Source organism: Mustela nigripes, chromosome 4, assembly GCF_022355385.1.
Source record: "Mustela nigripes isolate SB6536 chromosome 4, MUSNIG.SB6536, whole genome shotgun sequence".
Taxonomy (NCBI): domain Eukaryota; kingdom Metazoa; phylum Chordata; class Mammalia; order Carnivora; family Mustelidae; genus Mustela; species Mustela nigripes.
Window position 1 is genome coordinate 142,616,244 of NC_081560.1, and position 20,289 is coordinate 142,636,532.

Here is a 20,289-nt window from a genome sequence, read left to right on the forward strand (position 1 = left end):
ACCTAAGATACTCACCTACCACATTAAGGATATTTATCAGTTAATCTGCTATAACCTGTTCAGTGTTGTCAGCAGATGCCAAGTCATGGCCTTTGTAAGGATGCTGGACCACAGACGTTGTAAGTAGGAAAACAGTCTAGTATGACTGTTTCCTATAAAGGAGACACCAGAATTTCTGTGTCCCAAGAAGACAAAGAATGTTGCTACCTAGACCCCTTTTTAAAGGGGAAGTCACTGTGGCCAAAAATAATTGTTCTCAAGGAGGAGGAGGAAAAGGAGAAGCCCTTCTGGACAAGAAGCTGTCCACACTGCAAGAATCAGACAAACGTGACCAACAGGGCAACCCTTTCAAGAAGCGTTACTTCCTCCCCAACTAGAGACAGACTTCACCTGGCATGCTTCCCTTATCTGTTATCTTCCTGTCCCTGTAAACAGTCAGATTTGCAAACTATAAACATCTGGGTTTACAACCTGGGCTTTATTGACTTAACTTTCCCCCAGCAGGAGAAAGCTACCTCACTCACAGTTTAAATGCCAAGCCCTGCAGGGCAACTAACACATAGTACTTGTTCTAATGTTTGTGGAATGAATGAATGAAGCTGGGAAGGGCAGTAACAATGGTGACATTGAATAGAGTCTCCTAACTAGAGCTGAGATTTGAGTAAGGTGAGTGAGTTACAGAGAGAGCAAGCACCTAGAAGGGCTAGGACTGAACCAGGAGTAGTCCTAGCAGTAATGAAAAGCTCAGGCTCTGAGGTTAGAAAGACCCAAGTTCAAATTCTTGCTGAAGTCACACAGCAAAGGAGACAGCTCTCCCATCTAGACTCCTCTAAGCTCATGGGTCTTCTATCCAGGGCTGTTAAGAGGATTAAATGAGATAGATAAAGAGCCTAGTCTACCAACTGCTACACAATACTTAGGTAGCTATAATAACAATAGTAATAACAACAGCAAAAATCAGGTGTTATTTTATTCCTAGTAAATCTCTTACTGATTTCAGGGGCAAGTTCATGCCCAGTTAATCAAACTGATTTGCAGTTTTGAGCAAAATACTGTAGCAAACATGTGAACGAATATAAAGGAATATAAAACACAGCTGCTATTCTAAAACAGGAAATCAGATCCCAAACTTCCTATAAAGAGCCAGATTGCAGAAATTTCAGGCTTTGTGGATCATAGATCTTTGTCTCATTGCCATAGATAACAGGTAAATACACAGGTGTGGCTCTGTTCTAATAAAACTTATGTACAAAAATAGCCAATGGAGCAGTTCTGCCAATTCCTGATCTAGTGAATCACCCAGGACGTGCACTTCGAAAAAATACCTTATATATGACTTATAAAAATACAGTCAGCACCAGAAGAGAGGCCATGAATGATTCAGATGATAATGGTTTTAGAAGAGGCAAGATCGTGACTGCTCAAGTTCAGGTGAGTAGAGAGGACGGGTGAGCACGGGCTACACGGGGGAGGTACCAGAGTCATAGAGACGGGATATCTCTGCAGCTGGGGCGGGTTGGTAAGTGGGCTGCTTGGTGACAACAGGGGAGAGATTCACAGAAAGAGGTAGAAAGGGAGACGGGGTGAGAATAAAAAAGACAAAGGCTCTGAGATTGAGTTTTGACAGAAAGGAAGAGCTTGTTCTGCCCCTGGGCTGGCCAGGGGGAAGTTTCGCAATCCACCCAGGAGATAATAAATGAATGGTACCCTTTGTGAGTGGGTTGCTGAATTTTTATCTGGCCTTAAAGAGAAAAGTTGAATTTAGCAATTGTCATATGGGAGCCAAGTGTCACCATACTGGTATTTGATATTTATTTCTAGTAATACAATGTGTTTCATAAAAAAAATAGAGCTTTGCTCATCAACCGTCATCTGCCCTTACTTCTGCCAGTCGGCCCAGGTCCAGGCTGGGGCATTTCCATGACTCCCGGTGGGATAACTGGGAAAGAGTGGTTGTTAAAATAAATTATCCTGGGGGCAAAGAGGGGTCAGGGCCTATCCTTCCTTAAGGGAGGGAGCTAAGAGTCTCTGGCCCAAGGGGAGGGAGGAGGTCAGGCTTCTGGGGAAGGGATGGAATTGGGACTGGGATCTCTCTCCTTCCTTCCTCTCCCCAAGTTTCTAATATATCTTCCCCCTATTTTTCTTATTAAGTTAACTCTACCCCATTTATAGGGATTTTAGAAAGAGATATTAACCCCAACTGACTCTGGAGGAAATATTAGTGCCTAATAAACACAAGCAAAGGTCCTTATTCTCAGCGTACCCCAGGACCTGGCAGGCCTCAGAAAAGGACTACATATGTGAGACCAGAAGTCTTTCTACAGAGCGCTCCTCTTTTCCAGTTGAAATTATAATGTGGAATATCACATGCTTGGTATCTCTCAAAATGTAAATGATTCTGACTTTAATTTCAAACACACTAAGATAAGGGATTACATCAATAAATATATTGGAACTTTGGTACCCAAAAAACAGTAAGATTTACTGGAATACGAGAATCCTGGAAACTAGCCAAACAGCCACTACTAGAATTCAAATGAAGCCTCTCGCTAGGCCAGACCAGCGGGTGGCCCTAGGACAGGGCGGCAGCATCAGCCATTGCATGGGAACTCGGTAGCCAAACAAATCCTCAGGCTCCCCCACTGCCACCCCGTGTATACTGAATCAGAAACACAGCTGTCTGGGTTTTCCCCAGCCCGCCCAAGTGATTCGATACAGCTCAAGTTAGAGAACGGGCTGGTCTTTTCAGAATAGGTATGTTCACGCGTCCTAAAGCCTCTATCCTTGATCATGACCGGGGTGTCTGATTCCATAAATCTGGGAAGCTGCTTCAGTGTTTCGTTTCCATTTTTTAAGTTTGTTCAGGTATTCAGCTGTGTTCCTGAGCAAAGAGCCAGCACTACAGGGTTTCCCAATCCTGGCTGCATGCTGGAATTAGCCCAGGAACTTTAAAATATTCTGATGGCTGAGTTCCACCCCAGTGATGCTGATGTACTTGGTCTCAAGTACAATCTGGCTAAGGGGACGTTTCAAAGCTCCGCAGGTGAGTCTAACCTACTACCAAGGGGATGGGAATCTACATTCATGTGTTATTGTCACTAATACACACCTCAGCATGTGTAAGAATCACCTGGATAATTTATTAAGTCAAATTCCTTAGTCCTACCCCTTAAGGAGTCTACAGGTTTGGAGCAGGGCCTGAGAATTTTTATTTCTAATGACTCCCTAATGTGCTGGCCTGCAGACCACACCATAGTAGCATTGCCCCCAGGAAGAACATGCTAAGTTTTTAGATAGCTGCCATCGGCCCTGGGTTGGGCTGGCCGATGTTCCTCTTTCTGTTCCTCCTCGGAATTCCTATCCATTGATTATTTTTCCTTATAAAGTACTCACCCGATTTAATGATCAACATCTTAAAGGCACGATCTGGGTTTTCCTCCTTAGTGAGCCACTCTTAGGAATCAGTGGCTTGCACACAGTAGGTGTTCAGTTGGTAAGTGCAGTACTAGGATCTCAGAGCTGCTCTCCCGTGTTCATTTTCTCCCTACCCGGTTTGCTGGCCAAGTCAATCCACCACGGCCCTATCTCATGAAGAAGAATCAAGGCATCTATTTTCTGAAGATGATGCAAAGGTAAATATACGTCCAGTCCTCGAGATTTAGGTTGCTTGAGCTGGCTGTTCCAATAATACCCCAGATGAAGTACAGCCATCTGGAGAGGTTTTGGCATCTATGAAAACCTACTGCTGAATTTGTTCCTTGAAGACATTCATTTTGAGAGGTTATTTCCAATTTGGCATATAACAGAGCTGTACACGTCAATGAGGATTTAGAATCCCAGCTACCTGCAGAGGGCATCTTATTTAAAGTGTGTCCTGACAAAACAATATCAAGGGAATACAATCGGAAATCTCTTAGGGAGGAATAATTTCTCTAGAAGCAGTTTCAGCTGCAGCAGCGGCTACCAGGGCAGCAATCAGCTTCCCCCAAACCAGCTAAACTTTCAGCATGCCATTTTGTTGGAGCTGCCTTCCTTCAGAGTCCAGTCAAAGGGACAGAATTCAGTGCATTCATTTCTCTTGCCAGAATACAGCCATCCGGTCCCAGTGCCCTTCCCAAGGTGCATGGTATCACTGAGGACCACCCCTCGCCCCCCACACACCTGCCCCTCAAATTAGCTCAGACAAAAAGCAGAGCCCATCATCTCTATTGTGACACTATTTCAAGAGGGATTCAGGGTGGTAACAGATTATTTTTTATTTATTTGGTACTTGCAGAGAATAAACCAAGAGGCTCAGAAAAAGGGAACTGGAGAAAAGGGGAAAAATGTTTTAAGGTTACAAAAAGGAGAAGACTCACAGGTTACAGAAATTATATTAATTCAATTTTTCCAAAAAAAACGAATTGAGTTGTTTTTCTTCTTAATTTCCTTTCTTACCTGGGAGTAACAAAGAAATTCTGTTTAGGGGGGTCCCTCACCTTTTGTCAAGGAACTGGGACAAGGAGGAAGCAGCGTTCAGTATTTGACCTGATTAGACAGGACTGTTAGACTAATTTTTTGTAAGTATAACTATAATGGCTAGTTAATTTTATTTTTTTTAAGATTTTATTTATTTGACAGACAGAGATCTCAAGTAGGCAGAGAGGCAGGCAGAGAGAGAGAGGGGGAAGCAGGCTCCCTGCTGAGCAGAGAGTCTGAGATGGGGCTCGACCCCAGGACCCTGACTCATGACCTGAGCTGAAGACAGAGACTCCAACCCACTGAGCCACACAGAGAGTACCGCTAGTTAATTTTATAGTTTGAGAGCCAGCACAACAGAACACGGGGGACCATAAACCTTGGAGGTAGATTGCCTGAGTCCAAAACTGGGCTTATTATGTGACTCTTGGTAAGTTACAGGATCTTTCTAGGGCTCGGTTTCCCCACCTGGAAAATGGGGCCATAAATGATCCCTATTTCATAGCATCACTTGAAAAATTCCCTGGGATAATCACAAATTGTATCACACACATGCACACATACAGACACACAAACATGTAAATGTCAGCGCATCCACACTACCCTGGTTATGGAAGCCTTTCTCTCTCTCTTTTTTTTTTTTTTTTAAGATTTTATTTATTTATTTGACAGAGAGAAATTACAAGTACACTGAGAGGCAGGCAGAGAGAGAGAGAAGGAAGCAGGCTCCCTGCCAAGCAGAGAGCCCGATGCGGGACTCGATCCCAGGACCCTGAGATCATGACCTGAGCCGAAGGCAGCGGCTTAACCCACTGAGCCACCCAGGCGCCCCAGCCTTTCTCTTTAGAGCTCACATTTCCTCTCTCCCTTTCCCACCTCCAAAGACATTTGGCTCCCGAAAGGGAACCCAGACTTTTTCTCTTATTATCATTTTAAATTAAACCACTGACTACAGGGAGAGGTCTACTTAAAAGGTTTGGGGCTTTAGTGCTTCTGCGTCTGGCTGCCTCAGGTCACTTCTGGTGGCTCTCAAAGGCCCTTCCTTCCAGGCCCTGGGCAATGGAACTGGGACCCTTTTTGGGGTGGCAGGGAAGAGGGTGTGTGAAGAATGGGGAGCTCATAATCATGGCGGTTGACTCACATCAAGTAATCGGATGCCGGATACCTTATGGGCATGCAAAACGAGCCTATCCTTACCTCTACCAAGCACCAACTACCCACTGAGTTTGAGCCAAATTGTCTCCCTTCCCTCCTCCAGTTTACTTAATCCCACAAGGATCCAGCAATGTCCTAGACAGCCCTGTAGGGGGAACCAGAGACCTTTCTTTTCAGAGCCTAAAAGACCATTTCAAAATGCAACAGAGTCCTGGGGAGAAGCTAGGACTGGAGCCAGTCCCAGGGGCTTCTGGAGTACCTTTTATTTTCCCCCTACAGAGGCCTTAAATAATTTCATCTGGATAGGGTGGTGGGGAGTTTCCTCTACTAATGATATCTCTACATCCGTCTATTGGTCCTTTCACTAAAAATCACTTCAGTAAACATTTGTTAAGCTTCCGCTGTTTACAGGAGCATCCCAGACAAACAAAAAGTAAAAATTCAGGGTAAGGTCTATCACAAGACACATTCTAGAGCAGCGTGGTCCAGTAAACTTCTGTGATGATGGAAATGTTCTGTATTTGCACGATCCACCCCATAGCCACTAGTGCTATGAATACACAGTGCTAATGAATACTTGAAACATGGCTAGTATGACAGAGAAACTGAGCTTTTATTTCATTTAATTCTGATTAATTGACATGTAAATAGCCCAGTGTTGCTAGTGGCCACCCTACTGGACAGCACAGTCCAGACTGGAAAGCCTTGCTACTTCAAATACAGTCTCCAGACCACAGGCGTCAGCATTACCTGGAAACTTGTAGAAATGCCGAATCTCCAGTCCTGCCCACGCCTCCTGAATCAGAACAGATATATTCTACCAAGATCTCCTGGTGTCTCCCTGCATGCAAAGATTAGGAAGCACTCTTCTAGGGAGAAATTAACTCCACATTCAGTCAGAAGACGCGTACCCATGGTTCTCAACCTCACTGCATTTTTGATGCAACTGGAAAGCGTTAAAAAAAAAAAAAAAATGCTGAGCCCAGGGCATCCCCCTCCCCCCCAACCCCGAGACTCCAATTTAATTGGTTAGAGTTTTGGCCTGAACATCATGAGTTTTAAAACCTCTCTGGGGGATTCTTGTGGACTGCCAAATTTATAGACATCCCAGAATAGCCTAGAACAGTGGTTCTCCAAATTGGGTGAACACAGGGAGGATCACCAGGAAGGCGTGGAAAACACAGATTGTCAGATCAAACTCTGGGAGTTTCTGATTCACGGGGTCTAGGTTGGGTTCTAAGAACCTGCACTTCTAACAAATTTTCAGGTGATGCTCCTTCTGCTAGACTGGGAACTATACTTTGAGAACCACTGACCTCGTAGCTTTGTTTTGCTTTGTTTTGTTTTTTTAAAAGTTTTATTTATTTATTTGACAGAGGGAGAGATCACAAGTAGGCAGAGAGGAAGGGGGAAGTAGGCTCCCTGCCAAGCAGAGAGCCAGATGCGGGACTCCATCCCAGGACCCTGAGATCATGACCTGAGCCGAAGGCAGAGGCTTAACCAACTGAGCAACCCAGACGTCCCTGGCCTCGTAGTTTTAAAAACATGGGCTTCAGAATCAGATTGAACTGGGCTGAGTCCTGGATCCACATTTACTACCTGGGAAGGTTACCTAACTCCCAATCCTCAGCTCCCTAAATTGTGAAATCAGACCAACCATATTTACTCATTGGGCTACAGTGAGTGTTAACTCAGATAATGCCTCTGAGATACCGAGCCCAGTGTCTGCTTTTCACAAGCAGTCGGTAATTGTTCATGATTATCATTATGGTGAGAAGACATACTCACTCATTCATTCAACAAGGATTAATTACATTCCAGGCACAGTTCTAGGCACCAAGGCACAGCAAACAAAACAAAACAAAAAAAAACAAGATGGTCAATGTCCTTGCACAAGGCTGTTGTGGACCTTGCATTCTAATTGATAATACGACACAGATGATCATTTTGCTCTTACAGCACTAATCATAAGAGTAAAAGAAACGAAGGTTGGCGGGGTGCCTGGGTGGCTCAGTGGGTTAAAGCCTCTGCCTTCAGCTCAGGTCATGATCTCAGGGTCCTGGGATGGAGCCCGCATCGGGCTCTCTGCTCAGCGGGGAGCCTGCTTCCTCCTCTCTCTCTGCCTGCCTCTCTGCCTACTTGTGATCTCTGTCTGTCAAACAAATAAATCTTAAAAAAAAAAAAAAAAAAGAAAGAAATGAAGGTCGGGGAATTCATTCCAACTGGAAGAATGTGAAAATTTCACAAGGGAGGTGGAGTTAGGGCTGTGCCTGAATGGGGAGAGGGTTACCAAGGAGGGAGATGGGGCAGACACTCACTCCTGAGGGAGCAGGAGGGAACATTCAGCAGGGGGGATACATCTAGCAGCCTGGTGGATGGGGGGGGGGGGGGGGGCAGGAATTTTAAAAAAGGGAAGGGGAGGCTGGGAGTGAAGACTGTGTGCCTGGAGTTGCCCACCAGGGGCTGCCTACCCTCTCTGGCCACATCACATCCTGCTTTTATGTTTTTGACTTTGTTTTGTTTTTTCAATTTCAATACACCGAAAACTCATGTCAGGAAACAGAAACCAGGTGAAGACTTTCACCATTGAGTATTCTTATCAAATGCAGAGGTTAGTCCACAGAAGCCTGGCTATTCACCTCATTCAGCTGCTGTGGGATTCTTCAAGCGAGGGAGTGGCCCTGCGGCCAGCCACCCTGCAAGTAGAGGGCAACAGAAAGCCTCCTGAGATCCCAGCTGAGCCCTGAGACAACGACCAAGTACTTGCAAAGGAAAGCCTTGTTGTGGCTCCACACGCTGCCTTCCTGGGAAAACAGTGACACACATCACAACTCATTACCTCAGTGCGCATTCTGAAATTCTGGTTTCTCTCCACTCTTTAAAGTTAAAAAAAAGCAAGAAAGCATGAATTCTAAGGAAAGGAAGTAGCGCCCAGAAAAAATGGGTGAAGGGTGGAGAGCAGGAATGACTGCCTAGTAATTCTCCCGGTCCCAGGAAAAGAAGAAAAACAAAACCATTACATGGAAGTGAGGAGTAGGGAAGTTCCCAGGCTCTAGCGAGACTTCCCCAAGTGTCTCTTTTCATAACACGTCAGAAAAGTATGAGGCAAGGGTGCGGAGGGCTCAGAAGGCCTGCCAGAGGGTTTGGACTCCAGAAGACTGAGAAGAACCACAGGCTCTATGATTTGGGGCAAGTTACTTAACTCCTTTGGGTCTCAGTTTCCACGCTGGCAAAATGGGATTATTAATAATAATTCCCCTTTGGCAGAAAAACGCCTCCCCCCAAAACTTTCATGATAATCCTCAGAACCTGGGAATATGATAATTTACATGGCAAAAGGCAATCAAGCAGCACATTAAGGTTGCTCCTCTGCTGACCTTCATATGGGGAGATGGTCTTAGATTATCCAGGTGGGACCCCAACATAATCATAAAGGTCCTTGGAAGTAGAAGGGGGAGACAGGAGGAAGAGTCCGAGGAAGGTAATGACGGACAGCACGATCAGGGAGAAACAATACCGAGGAATGTGGGTGGCCTTGGATGCTGAGAAAGGCAAGGAAATGGACTCTTCCTCCGAGCTTTCAGAAAGGCGCACAGCCCCTAACACACTTACCCCTGCGCCCAGAGAGACCTATGCCGATCTCTAACCTACTCAAGCGGAAGAAATAAACTTGCGTCGTGTTAAGGCACTGCATTTGGGGACACTCGTGTCACCGCAGCGAGAGGAAATGAATAGATCCATTCTGTAGGATTGATTGTAGGGATGATGCCGGACACAAGGAAGAGCGCTTTCTCATTTAGGCCAGCGTTATCATTGGTGGGCACCTGCCATCCTTCACACAGGGTAGGCTGGGCTCCTCTCCCCCGAGGAGTGCGCACGGCCCCCAGCTCTGGCCCCCGGCTCCTGCCGCCGTGCCCACCACGGGCTGCGCCAGCATCTTGACGGAGCCTCCTCACGTTCCTCCACCCACATAAGCTCTTTCTCCTGTGAACTCCCAAGGCCCTGACAGCCTGTACCTGGCAATTTGGGACTTAATTATACAGCGGGCAGTGTTACCTGCTGTTGCTCCATGCGTGTTTATTTTGGTTCCAAAACTAGATTCAAAACCTCAGTCTCAAACAGGAACTATGTTTGTCCCTTTCTTGTTGTTATTATTGTTTTAAAGGACCTGTACTTTTCCTTCTACTTCTTTTTTTTTTTTCAGACCTGTTTTTATCATCTTTTGACAAACAAAGGAACTGTGCCTGGCATATATTTATAAACAGATATCTTCATTCATTTTAATTGCCCTGTGGCTGGGCACTAACTCATATTTCTATTTTTTAGGAGCGTTTTCTACTTTGTAGTACCGTTTGCCGAAGGCACTGATGTCTAACATGGGCTAGAAGAGCAGGTAGGTTTATAGTTTATAGCTTTTCCCCCCTGGGTTCAAGGTCTGTGGCTCCTTACCATCCCCCGATTTCATGAGTCAGAGAAGAGAGTTGATGGTGGAAATCATAGCAAGACCAGGAAAGGGGGTGGCCAGACAGGCTCCCTTCATCTCAGTGCTGAGCACACAGTAGGTGCTCAGTTAAAGCTGGTGAGGAGTGGCCAGTAAGCGCGTGATTATTTTTTTCTCTACTCTCTTCTTTTAGCCACACAAAATGACCCTCAGCAAAACCACGTAAATAAATACACAGGAGGCACAGGCCGTTGACCCACCTTGGGGATACAGTTCCCCAAAGAAGGAGACAGACAGAGGAGTTCTCCCCAGAGCATGTTATTCTAGTCTCAAAATAAAATACATCTCTCATTTCAAGGTACATTTATTTTAGTTAGGTAGGGTAAGGATTCTGTGAGAGAAACAAAAATGAATAAGCTGGCGTGTGGGAACAGGAATTAAAATAAGCACCGACTTGCTGCCTGCCAACGTGGATGTCCTCACATCCCACTGCCTTATTTTTGGTTCCGTTCTGGTTTGTTTTCTTCCTCGGTACTTTAAAATATGATAGGTAGGTTAGAAAGACAAGCCTGGGATGGTCCTGAAGCGCGTCCTACGGGCAGGGATCCTTCACTGACTCTGCCTCCCTGGATCCCCTCAGCAGCCCTATGGGGAATTACTCTTATTATCCCCCCTTCACTGGACGGGAGGAAAATGGAGTTTAAGACCAGCAAAACGACCTGGCTCAGAGCGAACCACGGGCCAAGCCCAGATGTGAATCGAGACTGTAACCCCGAGCTTGGCTTGACCCATTCTGCTCTACTGACCGCATGTATGGAAGCCCCGAGTCTCTCCCTCTCTCTCAGAGCAGATCTGATCCCCAAGGTGGTTAGGTACCCTGGGATTCAGGAGACATGCACAAGCTCTCTGTGTTCCCTGGGTCCTAGTGGCAACTCTAGAAACTGGAGGTGGGCGGGGTGCCTGGGTGGCTCAGTGGGTTAAGCCTCTGCCTTCGGCTCAGGTCATGATCTCAGGATCCTGAGATCAAGCCCCACATCAAGATCTCTGCTCAACAGGGAGCCTGCTTCTCCCTCGCTCTCTGCCCCTCTGCCTACTTGTGATCTCTCTCTGTGTCAAATAAATAAATAAAATCTTAAAAATAAAATAAAATAAAGAAAGTGTAGGTGGGCAAGGAGGAGTGGGAAGGAGAGGAGGAGGCATGAGGATGTGTGTTCTTAAAATCTCTTCCCCTCCCTGCCTGCCTGAAGTGAAGTTCTCTGAGTAAGGAGAGATGGAGAGGTGCCAGCAGAAGTGAGCAAAACCTGCTCAGTCACCCCAACCCAGGTGCTCCTCAAAACCCCCAATCTTTTAAGGGTGAGGACAGAGGCAAGAGCAGCATGAATATGGACATAAATTCGGACCAAATCTCGGGCAAACCACCACCTCCCGCCACTCCTAGGCTATGTGACCTAGGACAGGAACGGACGCCTCTGATCCTGCTTCCTTACTGGCACAATGGAGGTAAAGAATCCCCAGCTTACAGATTTGCTCTGAGAATTAAGGGAGTCCATGTGTGTGAGGGGCCTATCAGAGCGCCCAGCACATAGGAGAACTGGAATTAGCCGTTATTGGTACTACGCCGCCAGATGCACTAAGATAACACATGCAATAAAGTACATGAATACGATGCTATATAATATGCAACCCTATATGATGATAAGAAATCAAGTGTGGTGGGCGATATGCCCTGGGGAATATAAGGGTGGGGGTCACGGCACTCATCCGGTTTTGTACCCACATGTTCCAGCCACGCAGGGCTCAGCAGGTGTGTGGGGAGAAGAGAACAGACGGCGGCTTCTTCATCTTACCCCAAACCTCTGCCGGTAAAGGCAGCACCTTTTCATCTTCCAGAAGGAGGGAAGCACTTCCTGAAATGCCCCCACTTAATAGGATTATTCCTTTTGCTTTATACGCCATACCTCGTGGGAATGTTCATTTTATCTCTGGCAGCTCATCAGCACAATAATTGTTTCATGATGTAATAACCTGTGTATTAAATCAGACACGGGAGTCTCCTGGATAGATTTTTATACTGAGTTCTATTTCGTGACAGGCTGTCCAGTTGTGGATCTCACCCAAGGGATTCAGTTACTAAAGAACCACAAGTATTTCATTGAAGGTGCCTTCTCCTATAAGAGGAGAAAGGTTATTTCCTGTTGTTGTTGTTGTTGTTATTATTATTATTATTTCATAGTCCAGAAGTATGCTGGTCTGTTGTCAGTTTCAACACACTCATGCTTCCTAATGGACTATATAATTTGCTTATTTATTAGGTTCATTTTTTTCCCTGTTTTTCCCTCACTGCAATGTCACAGGGTAGGATGCTGCCTATTGTACTCACTGCTGTTTCTTTTTTTTAGTGGGGGCCAGGGGGAGAGAGACTCTTAAGCAGGCTCTACCCCCAATGTGGAGCCCAACGCCGGGCTTGATCCTACGATCCTGAGATCGTGACCTGAACTAATCCCAAGAGTTGGATCTCAACCAACTGAGCCACCCAGGCGCCCCATTATTCACTGTTGTTTCTTAATCATCTGGAAAAGTGCCTGTCGCATAGTAAGTGCTTAATAAATACTGTTCAGTTAACCAACAAATTGAAGCACATTTCAGAGCATATTTTTTTGAAGAGCAACCACGGCAGATACAAGAATGTATCTCATTTCTCCTTCTTTTCCTTTTTCTTCTCCTTTTCCTATTCACTCTGGTGGATTTTCACTAGACAAGAACGCAACTCCAAAAATCGGGATTAAATCATATTCACAAAAAGTCGTGAATTTTTAACATCCAAGTTCTCTTCACACAAAGACCTTTTTAATCTCCCAAGGAGACTCAGCTCCACACCCTTATCCGGGGCGAGGGTGGCTGGCTGGCTCCACCCAGACCTAAAGGGGCCTCTTCAATATTTAGGACCACAAGGGACCAAGAGAGAATGGACCCTGATGTAAAATTCCGATTTGCGTAGTGTGAGGACTGGAAGGTACTTTAAGTCCAAACTTCCCATTTTTCAGAAGGGAAAACTGAGGGTCCAGAAGAGAAAACTGGTTGTTGCAAGGCACACAGTACTCAGAACACAGGCAGGAAAAAAAGGCAGATTCCCTTCCTTCCTTCCTTCCTTCCTTCCTTCCTTCCTCCTTTCTTCCCTCCCTCTCTCTCTCTTACTCTCTTCTTCCCTCTTCCCCTGTCCTTTTTCTTGTCTGTCTGTCGTTGTTGAGGGTGTGGGCACGCACGTGGGTGCACATGCTTATGTGTCTACTCTCTGCAACAGGAGGGTCTAGGACGAGCCCTGTTTAGCAGCCCATACATAATTTTGACTCAGAAATGTGGATGATTTGATTTCACTCACTTCCCAGTCCTTCCCCACAACCTAGATCCCAAACTTCCTATGCAAGAGTCTTAAGAGGCATTCTGAGCTGAAAGTACCTGAGAAATCAAATCGACTAACCTAACCCGCTATTTTACAGCCAAAAAACAACAGGCTGAATGAAGGAAAGTGAGCTCCCCAGGTCACAAAGCCAGTTAAGAGCCAAGCTGCGGTAGCTGGGGCCCTCAGCACCAGGACACATTCATCTCACTGTCAGGACACTTCTCTGATTTGTGAGTGGCTCTGACGGTCCCATCATGACGGCTGGAAAACCCAGCCTAAGCAAGCACGCCTCAGATCAAGGAGGCAAACTTTTCCACTGAGCGAGTGAATAGAATTCTAATGAGAAAACTAGTAGAAAATAGAATCCTTATGGGATACCCACACAGATACACACCGATATGTGCATACATGATTACTGCATACATCATACAGAAAGGGTGCTTCTTTTTTTAAATACTTGACACTAGGCATGTAATAAATTCACAGAGCTAGCAAGGACATCAAAAACATATTGCTAGTGGAAGCAGATCTTGGCACAACATTTTTGAAAAATGAGCCATCAATATCTGTACAAACTAAAATGTATGCATTCTTTGATCCAGTAATTCCTCTTCCAGGAACTGGGAACCATCTAGAGAAACAGAACTATCACAGATATGTGCATGAGGATGTTTATGAAACTACCGTTTACAGCACAAAAAGGAAAAAAAAATCTGGTGCTCCATCCTTAGGGATATGGCGTCATGAACCGTGATACACCAATTTGTAGAATGTTGTGTGACTCTAATAAAATGAATTATTAGAGAGCTCAAGGGACACCCATCATTTATTAGTTTGTGAGAAAACCAAACTGCAGTGTAACGGGATGGACATGCTTATTTGGACAAAGACTACCACGTCTCTCCAACATGTCTATGTGCATCCATGTCTGGGACAAAGGGACAAGAAGGAAAGATGGAAATCTGTTAAAACTGAGCATCCCAGGGAGAAGGCAGGGGTGGGTGCAGGGGGGAAGACATGATTGCTATTTTCTTCATACATCTTTAAATGTTTATGCTGACTACAATAATATATATTACTTTGAAAAAAAAATTCAGACAAAAAATTTCTAAAGACAAAGATGGAAGAAACCCAGAAAGAGTCCACTGGATCTCATTTCAGTCTCCCTTTTCCCCCTATAGACACGCAGTAGCAGGAACACTATGAGAGAATTATTCAGGGCAACCAAGAGAAGCTCGAAGCTGCCTCTCTCTGCCTCTAGCTGCCGTGACCATGGTTTGAGCTAGTTACTTCTCCCATCCAAGTGTCCTGATCCTGAAGCAGGAAGTGACCTGCCGGGAACCAACAGGAAGTGACTTGACGAGCAGACGCAGCAAAGGAGATGTGAACAGAGCACCAGCAAAACTCAACCTTTACCACAGGAAGGGGGCTCCATCTCCTTCAAGGAGAGGGTGGCTCAGGATGCTTGACGCTACCCTGCCCCACAGAAGAACTCACAGCCATAAATAAACCAGGCAGGACCCACTCTACATAAAACTAAGAAGCAGAGAGAAGCTAAGTTTGGCAGTCAGGCCTTCTAGGCACCTGAAGCAGCTTCTGGAAAGGTGGCCTCATCTCCATGGGCTTCTGTGTTCAGTCCTAACTGCAGGTTGAATGAAAACGACTGACCCACGGAGGCAGAGGTCCTGACTGGGACAGTGTGACCACGAGGTTTCCACTATGACAAAATTGCCTTTCCTGAAGCCCTAACTGGGCCCATCTTCCAGGGTGAGTGTTCCAAGGAGAAATGTCATCACCAACTCCCATAACTTCAAGAGCCGTGCACATGAATACACAAAACTTTCCTTCTGTGGGGATGGCCCCGGCCTCTGATCCACCACAGCTCAGAAACCAGAGGGAAGAAGGGAAGAGAGGTCGACTTACCAAGCCAACTTCTGTTTAAGTACACAGACACAAACACTGGGGGGACCGTGAAGAAATCTACCACAGAGTTCACTTCCAGCCAGAACCACAGCTTATCATTGGCTGCAATAAACTGGGGAGAGAGAAATGGAGAAAAATAAGAGAGGCACGACGCTGGCATTCTAAGTATATGCTTTTGCCAAAGGCTATGTTTTGGGTTTTCACCGGGGCCTGGAGGGAGATGGTCTGTCCTTCTCATAGTTATACCAATCACAGGCTATTTCTGTCTGAGAATTCGGTTATACAGTGTTTTCTAAAGAGTGACTGTAGACTCTGTTAACCTTGGAGAAATATTAGGCAATCAGTTTTCCTGTGGTTTTCAACAGCATTATAGGAAAATCTGAATGGTCTCACCTTCACTAGACTCTAATGGAAACAGAACTCTCAGTAAAGCGTGTACGTACTTATCCATGCACACAGACGTGTGCATACACTTGTACACACAATCTCCGTAATACACATACTGTACAGCTCACTTGATAGACAGGCTCTACTACAAATCCTCCAAGCCCCTGAATGCTACCAATATCCTGCCTCGATTCAAGCCTCACAGCTGAATCCCTCAGGATTCAGCTAAGTGAGCCCCGATAAACATAATTTTAAGAGAAGTTTCCTTTTTTTCCATTTAAGACAACAATACATTTATATTTTGAGATGAGAGACATTCAGCCAGGAGAGACATATTAGCTACGTCAATCCCTGTTTCTCTTCCTTGGAACAAGATTTTAACATGTACTTCCGAAAATGTGAAGTTCAGGAAAAAGCTCTCTCAGACACTGCAAATCAGAACATGGGTCTCTTTTCACCCCTGGAAACACCGGGCTTCATCTCTGCAAGAGCAGACGCCAGCGGCGCATGGCCCCTGAGGACAAGCCGCCCCATGGTGACAGAGTTGTGGGATCAGACTTACCCGCAGACCAAAGTAGAGAAGGAAGAACACGTTGAAAGCCATGTCGATCTGTAATGTGAAATCTTTGTAGAAATTCTGGCAGGATTCTATTGGGCTATTAGACAGGAAGAAGAAAAAAGCAAGAGGTAAATGAAAAATTTGGTCACATCTTACACATACAGTGTAGTACTGGAGCTCGGGGTAGAGGACAAAATGAATCTCCATCGACTAAAACATTTGGTCTTTCTACCCTCTGTGATAATCAAGCAAGCATGGCCAAGGGGTCTTTCCATTCAACCATTCAGTCTTTTGTTCTTTTGTTTGTTTTTGTAATCATATATTTATATATATATATATAAATTATGTTTATTATCATTCAACAGTTGAGCTAAAAATCTTACAAGGATCATGCAGACACCTTGGAGGAAGGACAAGCAGGAGAGACCATCATACTCCTTAATTCCACATTAACCCTTAAAGGACTGACTTCTTTCTTTCAGAGGACACATACCAAAGCTCCAAACAGTCCCTCACACCCTCTAGCACATTGGAAGTAGAACCCATTTTCAGTTAAACACAGCGGCTGTGTTTGAGACCTCTTGAAAGCCATTGGCTGATGAATAATAAAGGACCCAGGAGCATCTCAGGAAAGCTGTGGCGGAGAGGATCCTGGTTGACGTTCTGGGGTAAACTAAGTATGGACTTGATGTATAGCGCTCTGATCTGGAGAAAGAAGCATTGCCCAACTGGTAAGTTCAAGACCATTAAACCAAAATGTTGAAGCAGTACTCTAAGGGTTAATTTTTTCTTTTTCTTTTTCTTTTTCTTTTTTTTTTTGGCATGCAAGTTAATGGGCTTTGTGTGTGTCAAGCAGCCAATGCGAACCCCCAGCACACCCTGCTTTGTTCAAGAGTAGACAGTTCAAAAAGGTACTACTATACAAACTGGTACATGGCTTCCGTGTGCTTTCCCGTGTCAAACTGATCAGAGGATCAGTGTGGGAAAAGTCCCAAGTTTGGGGCTGGGTGGGAAGCAGGAAAGCCTCATAAAGCATCTCAAAGCTGTGGATGAAAATTCATAGTAGACTGTTATCAGTAAGCAAATGGTACCACTCGGGGCCAGAAACATAAAGAAGGTGAAGTGAGGGAAAGGGGAGGGAGTATGGGGAGAAGCAAAATACTTTCCCTGGAAGGAAAGCAACGTGGACCTTTGGGCCAGGAGGGCGCTAGCCTGAGAAGTGCAGGATGGAGGATTTCCGAGTACCACCACTTTGGAAATCGCTATACGCAATACCAGTTAGTATAGTTGTACTTCTGCGAGGACAATGCTTGTTCAACAGGCAGGAATCTGTGCAGTATGGGAATGCAGGGCCCACAGAGAGGGGCGGTGGGTCGGTCTATGGGGCTCTCCAATCATATTACATGCACTGGATTTATCCATTCTTCATCTCTAGAACAAGTCAAACATGCCCTTTGTCATCTCCTACATCACAAATAGGCGGGAAAACCTCCAGACAAGCATGGGATGGGGGGCATCTACATTTGCATTGACCAACTAAGCAGACTGAAGAAAAAGCAAATGCTGGAAAACATTTCTTTTATAAAGGAAATGGCAGCTCCTAGGTTTTTGCTAAGGTGGGCAAGTGGGAGGGAAGACAGCATGGAATTTGCTTCGTCCTATGCTGGAAGCAGTCAGGAGCCCAAAAGCTAAACCTCTGCTCTTTGCCTCCTCCCCTACTTGGGTATTTCTTTAAATGAAAAAAGGAAAATCCAGACCTAGAGTTACTAAGAGACACTTCTGCAATCCCCAAGCCAGGATAGTGTTTTGTTTCATGTCAAAAACAAGACCCACAAGGTCCACAGGTGTCAGAATTCTTAGCTACTCTAGTCACAGTGACAAGAAGTACATGAACTAAGTTGACCAGAAATCCACTACAGATTCCAAGGGATGAAGAGACAATGCATCTCTGTGATACATAAGCTGCTGGTATGATGGGTTACTGAAGAATAGATGGTGTGGGTGTGTGTGTGTGTGTGTGTGTGTGTGTGTAAGAGAGTGATCAAAGAGTGAGGACAGGAAGCTCTGTTGGTAAATGCTGCACTCGTGCTTTTACTTGTACCAGTAGTGACTTCAATGTGCATTTAAAGTCATATTCATCAAGATGGGCGGTCATAGTCAAAGGGACTGAGAGAAAGTCTTGATTCCCAAGTCTATTTTTGGAAAACCCACTTTCACTTGACCAAGGTCAAACAATAACCTTACTATTGCCCACACAATAGTTATTGGTGATATATTTGGGGGTCCTGTGAATTTCCTAGCTTCCAATAATTCCATGGCCTTTGTGGTTAATTTGGTAGCAAACTTAAAATGCATCTAATAGATGGGGCGCCTGGGTGGCTCAGTGGGTTAAAGCCACTGCCTTCGGCTCAGGTCATGATCCCAGGGTCTTAGGATCGAGCCCCGCATCGGGCTCTCTGCTCAGCGGGGAGCCTGCTTCCTCCTCTCTCTCTGCCTGCTGTGATCTCTGTCTGTCCGATAAATAAATAAATAATTTTTTAAAAATGCATCTAATAGGTAAAACATTTGCTAGGCTGTGGAGGGGAATGGGATAGCGGGGGGAAGATGTTAGCTGAATGCCATTGAGGATATTTTGGTTCAGCATAAACAGAAGCATATGTTCAAAAGAGCATAAGGAATCAGGCTGTAGCAACTTCTTTCCATTGATCCTTTTCTTCCCTGTCATTTCCACTGTTCCTTCTTATACCGCCCATACTCAAAGGCAGTAAGAGAGGGCTTTCTGCTCAAGGACACTGTGTTGAAAAAAATATACCACAACAGCACCCCTGATTTACAGAAAACAGTACTGCAAACATAACACACCTTTTCCTTAGTACTTCTTTCAAAAAGTTTGAACTGATTTAATCACTGTTTCATAGTATTCCTTGAGTCCTAGACTTTGAGCTGAAAAATGAAGGCTGCTGGTATGAGCAGCCTGTCCTCTGGCTGAAGCTTGCCAAGGACACCAGTACACTCTGCTAAGAAGGAAGAGACAAAAAGCAGAAAACTCTGGGATAAAAGAGGCTGAGCCTCTGCGACCCAAGTGATGGGGGAGATCTGTTTTCTATCCCTTTTAGCTCCTTCCCGCTTGCCACGAGAGTCCAAGGAGAAATGTCCTGCCTAGTTTTCTCAAGTGCCAGTAGAACTGTTTATCAGGACCTCCTCTGAGATAAAGCCTCTGAGTGCCTGCACACAAACTCACACAATCAGAGACCACAGAGCAGAGATTCTAAAGCCCCATCATTTCATTCCCTGAATGGAAACAACCCACAGAGAAGTTCACCGATCTTATAAAAAGAAAATATATAATTCAACAATAAAAGGGCTGGACATATCAGCCAGAATTTATTTTCCTCCCCAAAGAGGTTATTATATTAATAATTAATGCTCATTGTAGGACAGAAAATGAAATACAAACTCCTCTTCCTTCTTGTGTACACTAGAGTTCCTTGTCTGGATACACAGAAGCTTCAAGAGATAGAAAAGAAATCCCCCCCCTTTTTTTAAACACAAAAAATGGTGACTCCAAAGTCCACACTTAAATTTGGATCGCCACTGCTACGAGGCATGCCCACGTCAGAATAGGCTGTGTGTGGATATATGTTGCCAATAGAAAAAAAAAAAAAAAAAAGTGGAGTTTTAAAAACTGAAATAGGGATACTGGTTCTGATCCTTGTAGTAGTAAATGGACCCTCCCTAAATTGTTCCTGGTTAAACTAATGACTTCCCAATGAGAACACACAAGTTAGTTGGTAACTGGTGGATTCCTCATTCTTCGACTCCCACAGTCCATGGGTCAAATGTGATACTAAAACCTTATGGTTAGTGTTTTCACCAGGACTCTATGACACTTTCAAAAGAACCTCGATCAAGAGCTGCGTATGGTTTAAATGTTGAGTGTAGGAGAGTCATCTTATTTCCTCTTGG

At 45.0% G+C, this 20,289-nt stretch overlaps 1 protein-coding gene across 8 annotated transcripts in view; it reads right to left on the reverse strand.

Annotated features, from left to right (window-relative positions):
* The window catches only part of KCNMA1 (potassium calcium-activated channel subfamily M alpha 1), a 725,872-nt gene that overhangs the window by 282,382 nt on the left and 423,201 nt on the right, over positions 1–20,289 (reverse strand). For all 8 annotated transcript variants that reach the window (XM_059397886.1, XM_059397885.1, XM_059397883.1 and 5 more), the window contains exons 4-5: positions 16,327–16,420; positions 15,378–15,489 (exon numbers count right to left, since the gene is read on the reverse strand). In XM_059397886.1, coding sequence (XP_059253869.1) covers positions 15,378–15,489; positions 16,327–16,420 — 206 coding nt within the window. The remainder of the gene's footprint in view (positions 1–15,377; positions 15,490–16,326; positions 16,421–20,289) is intronic.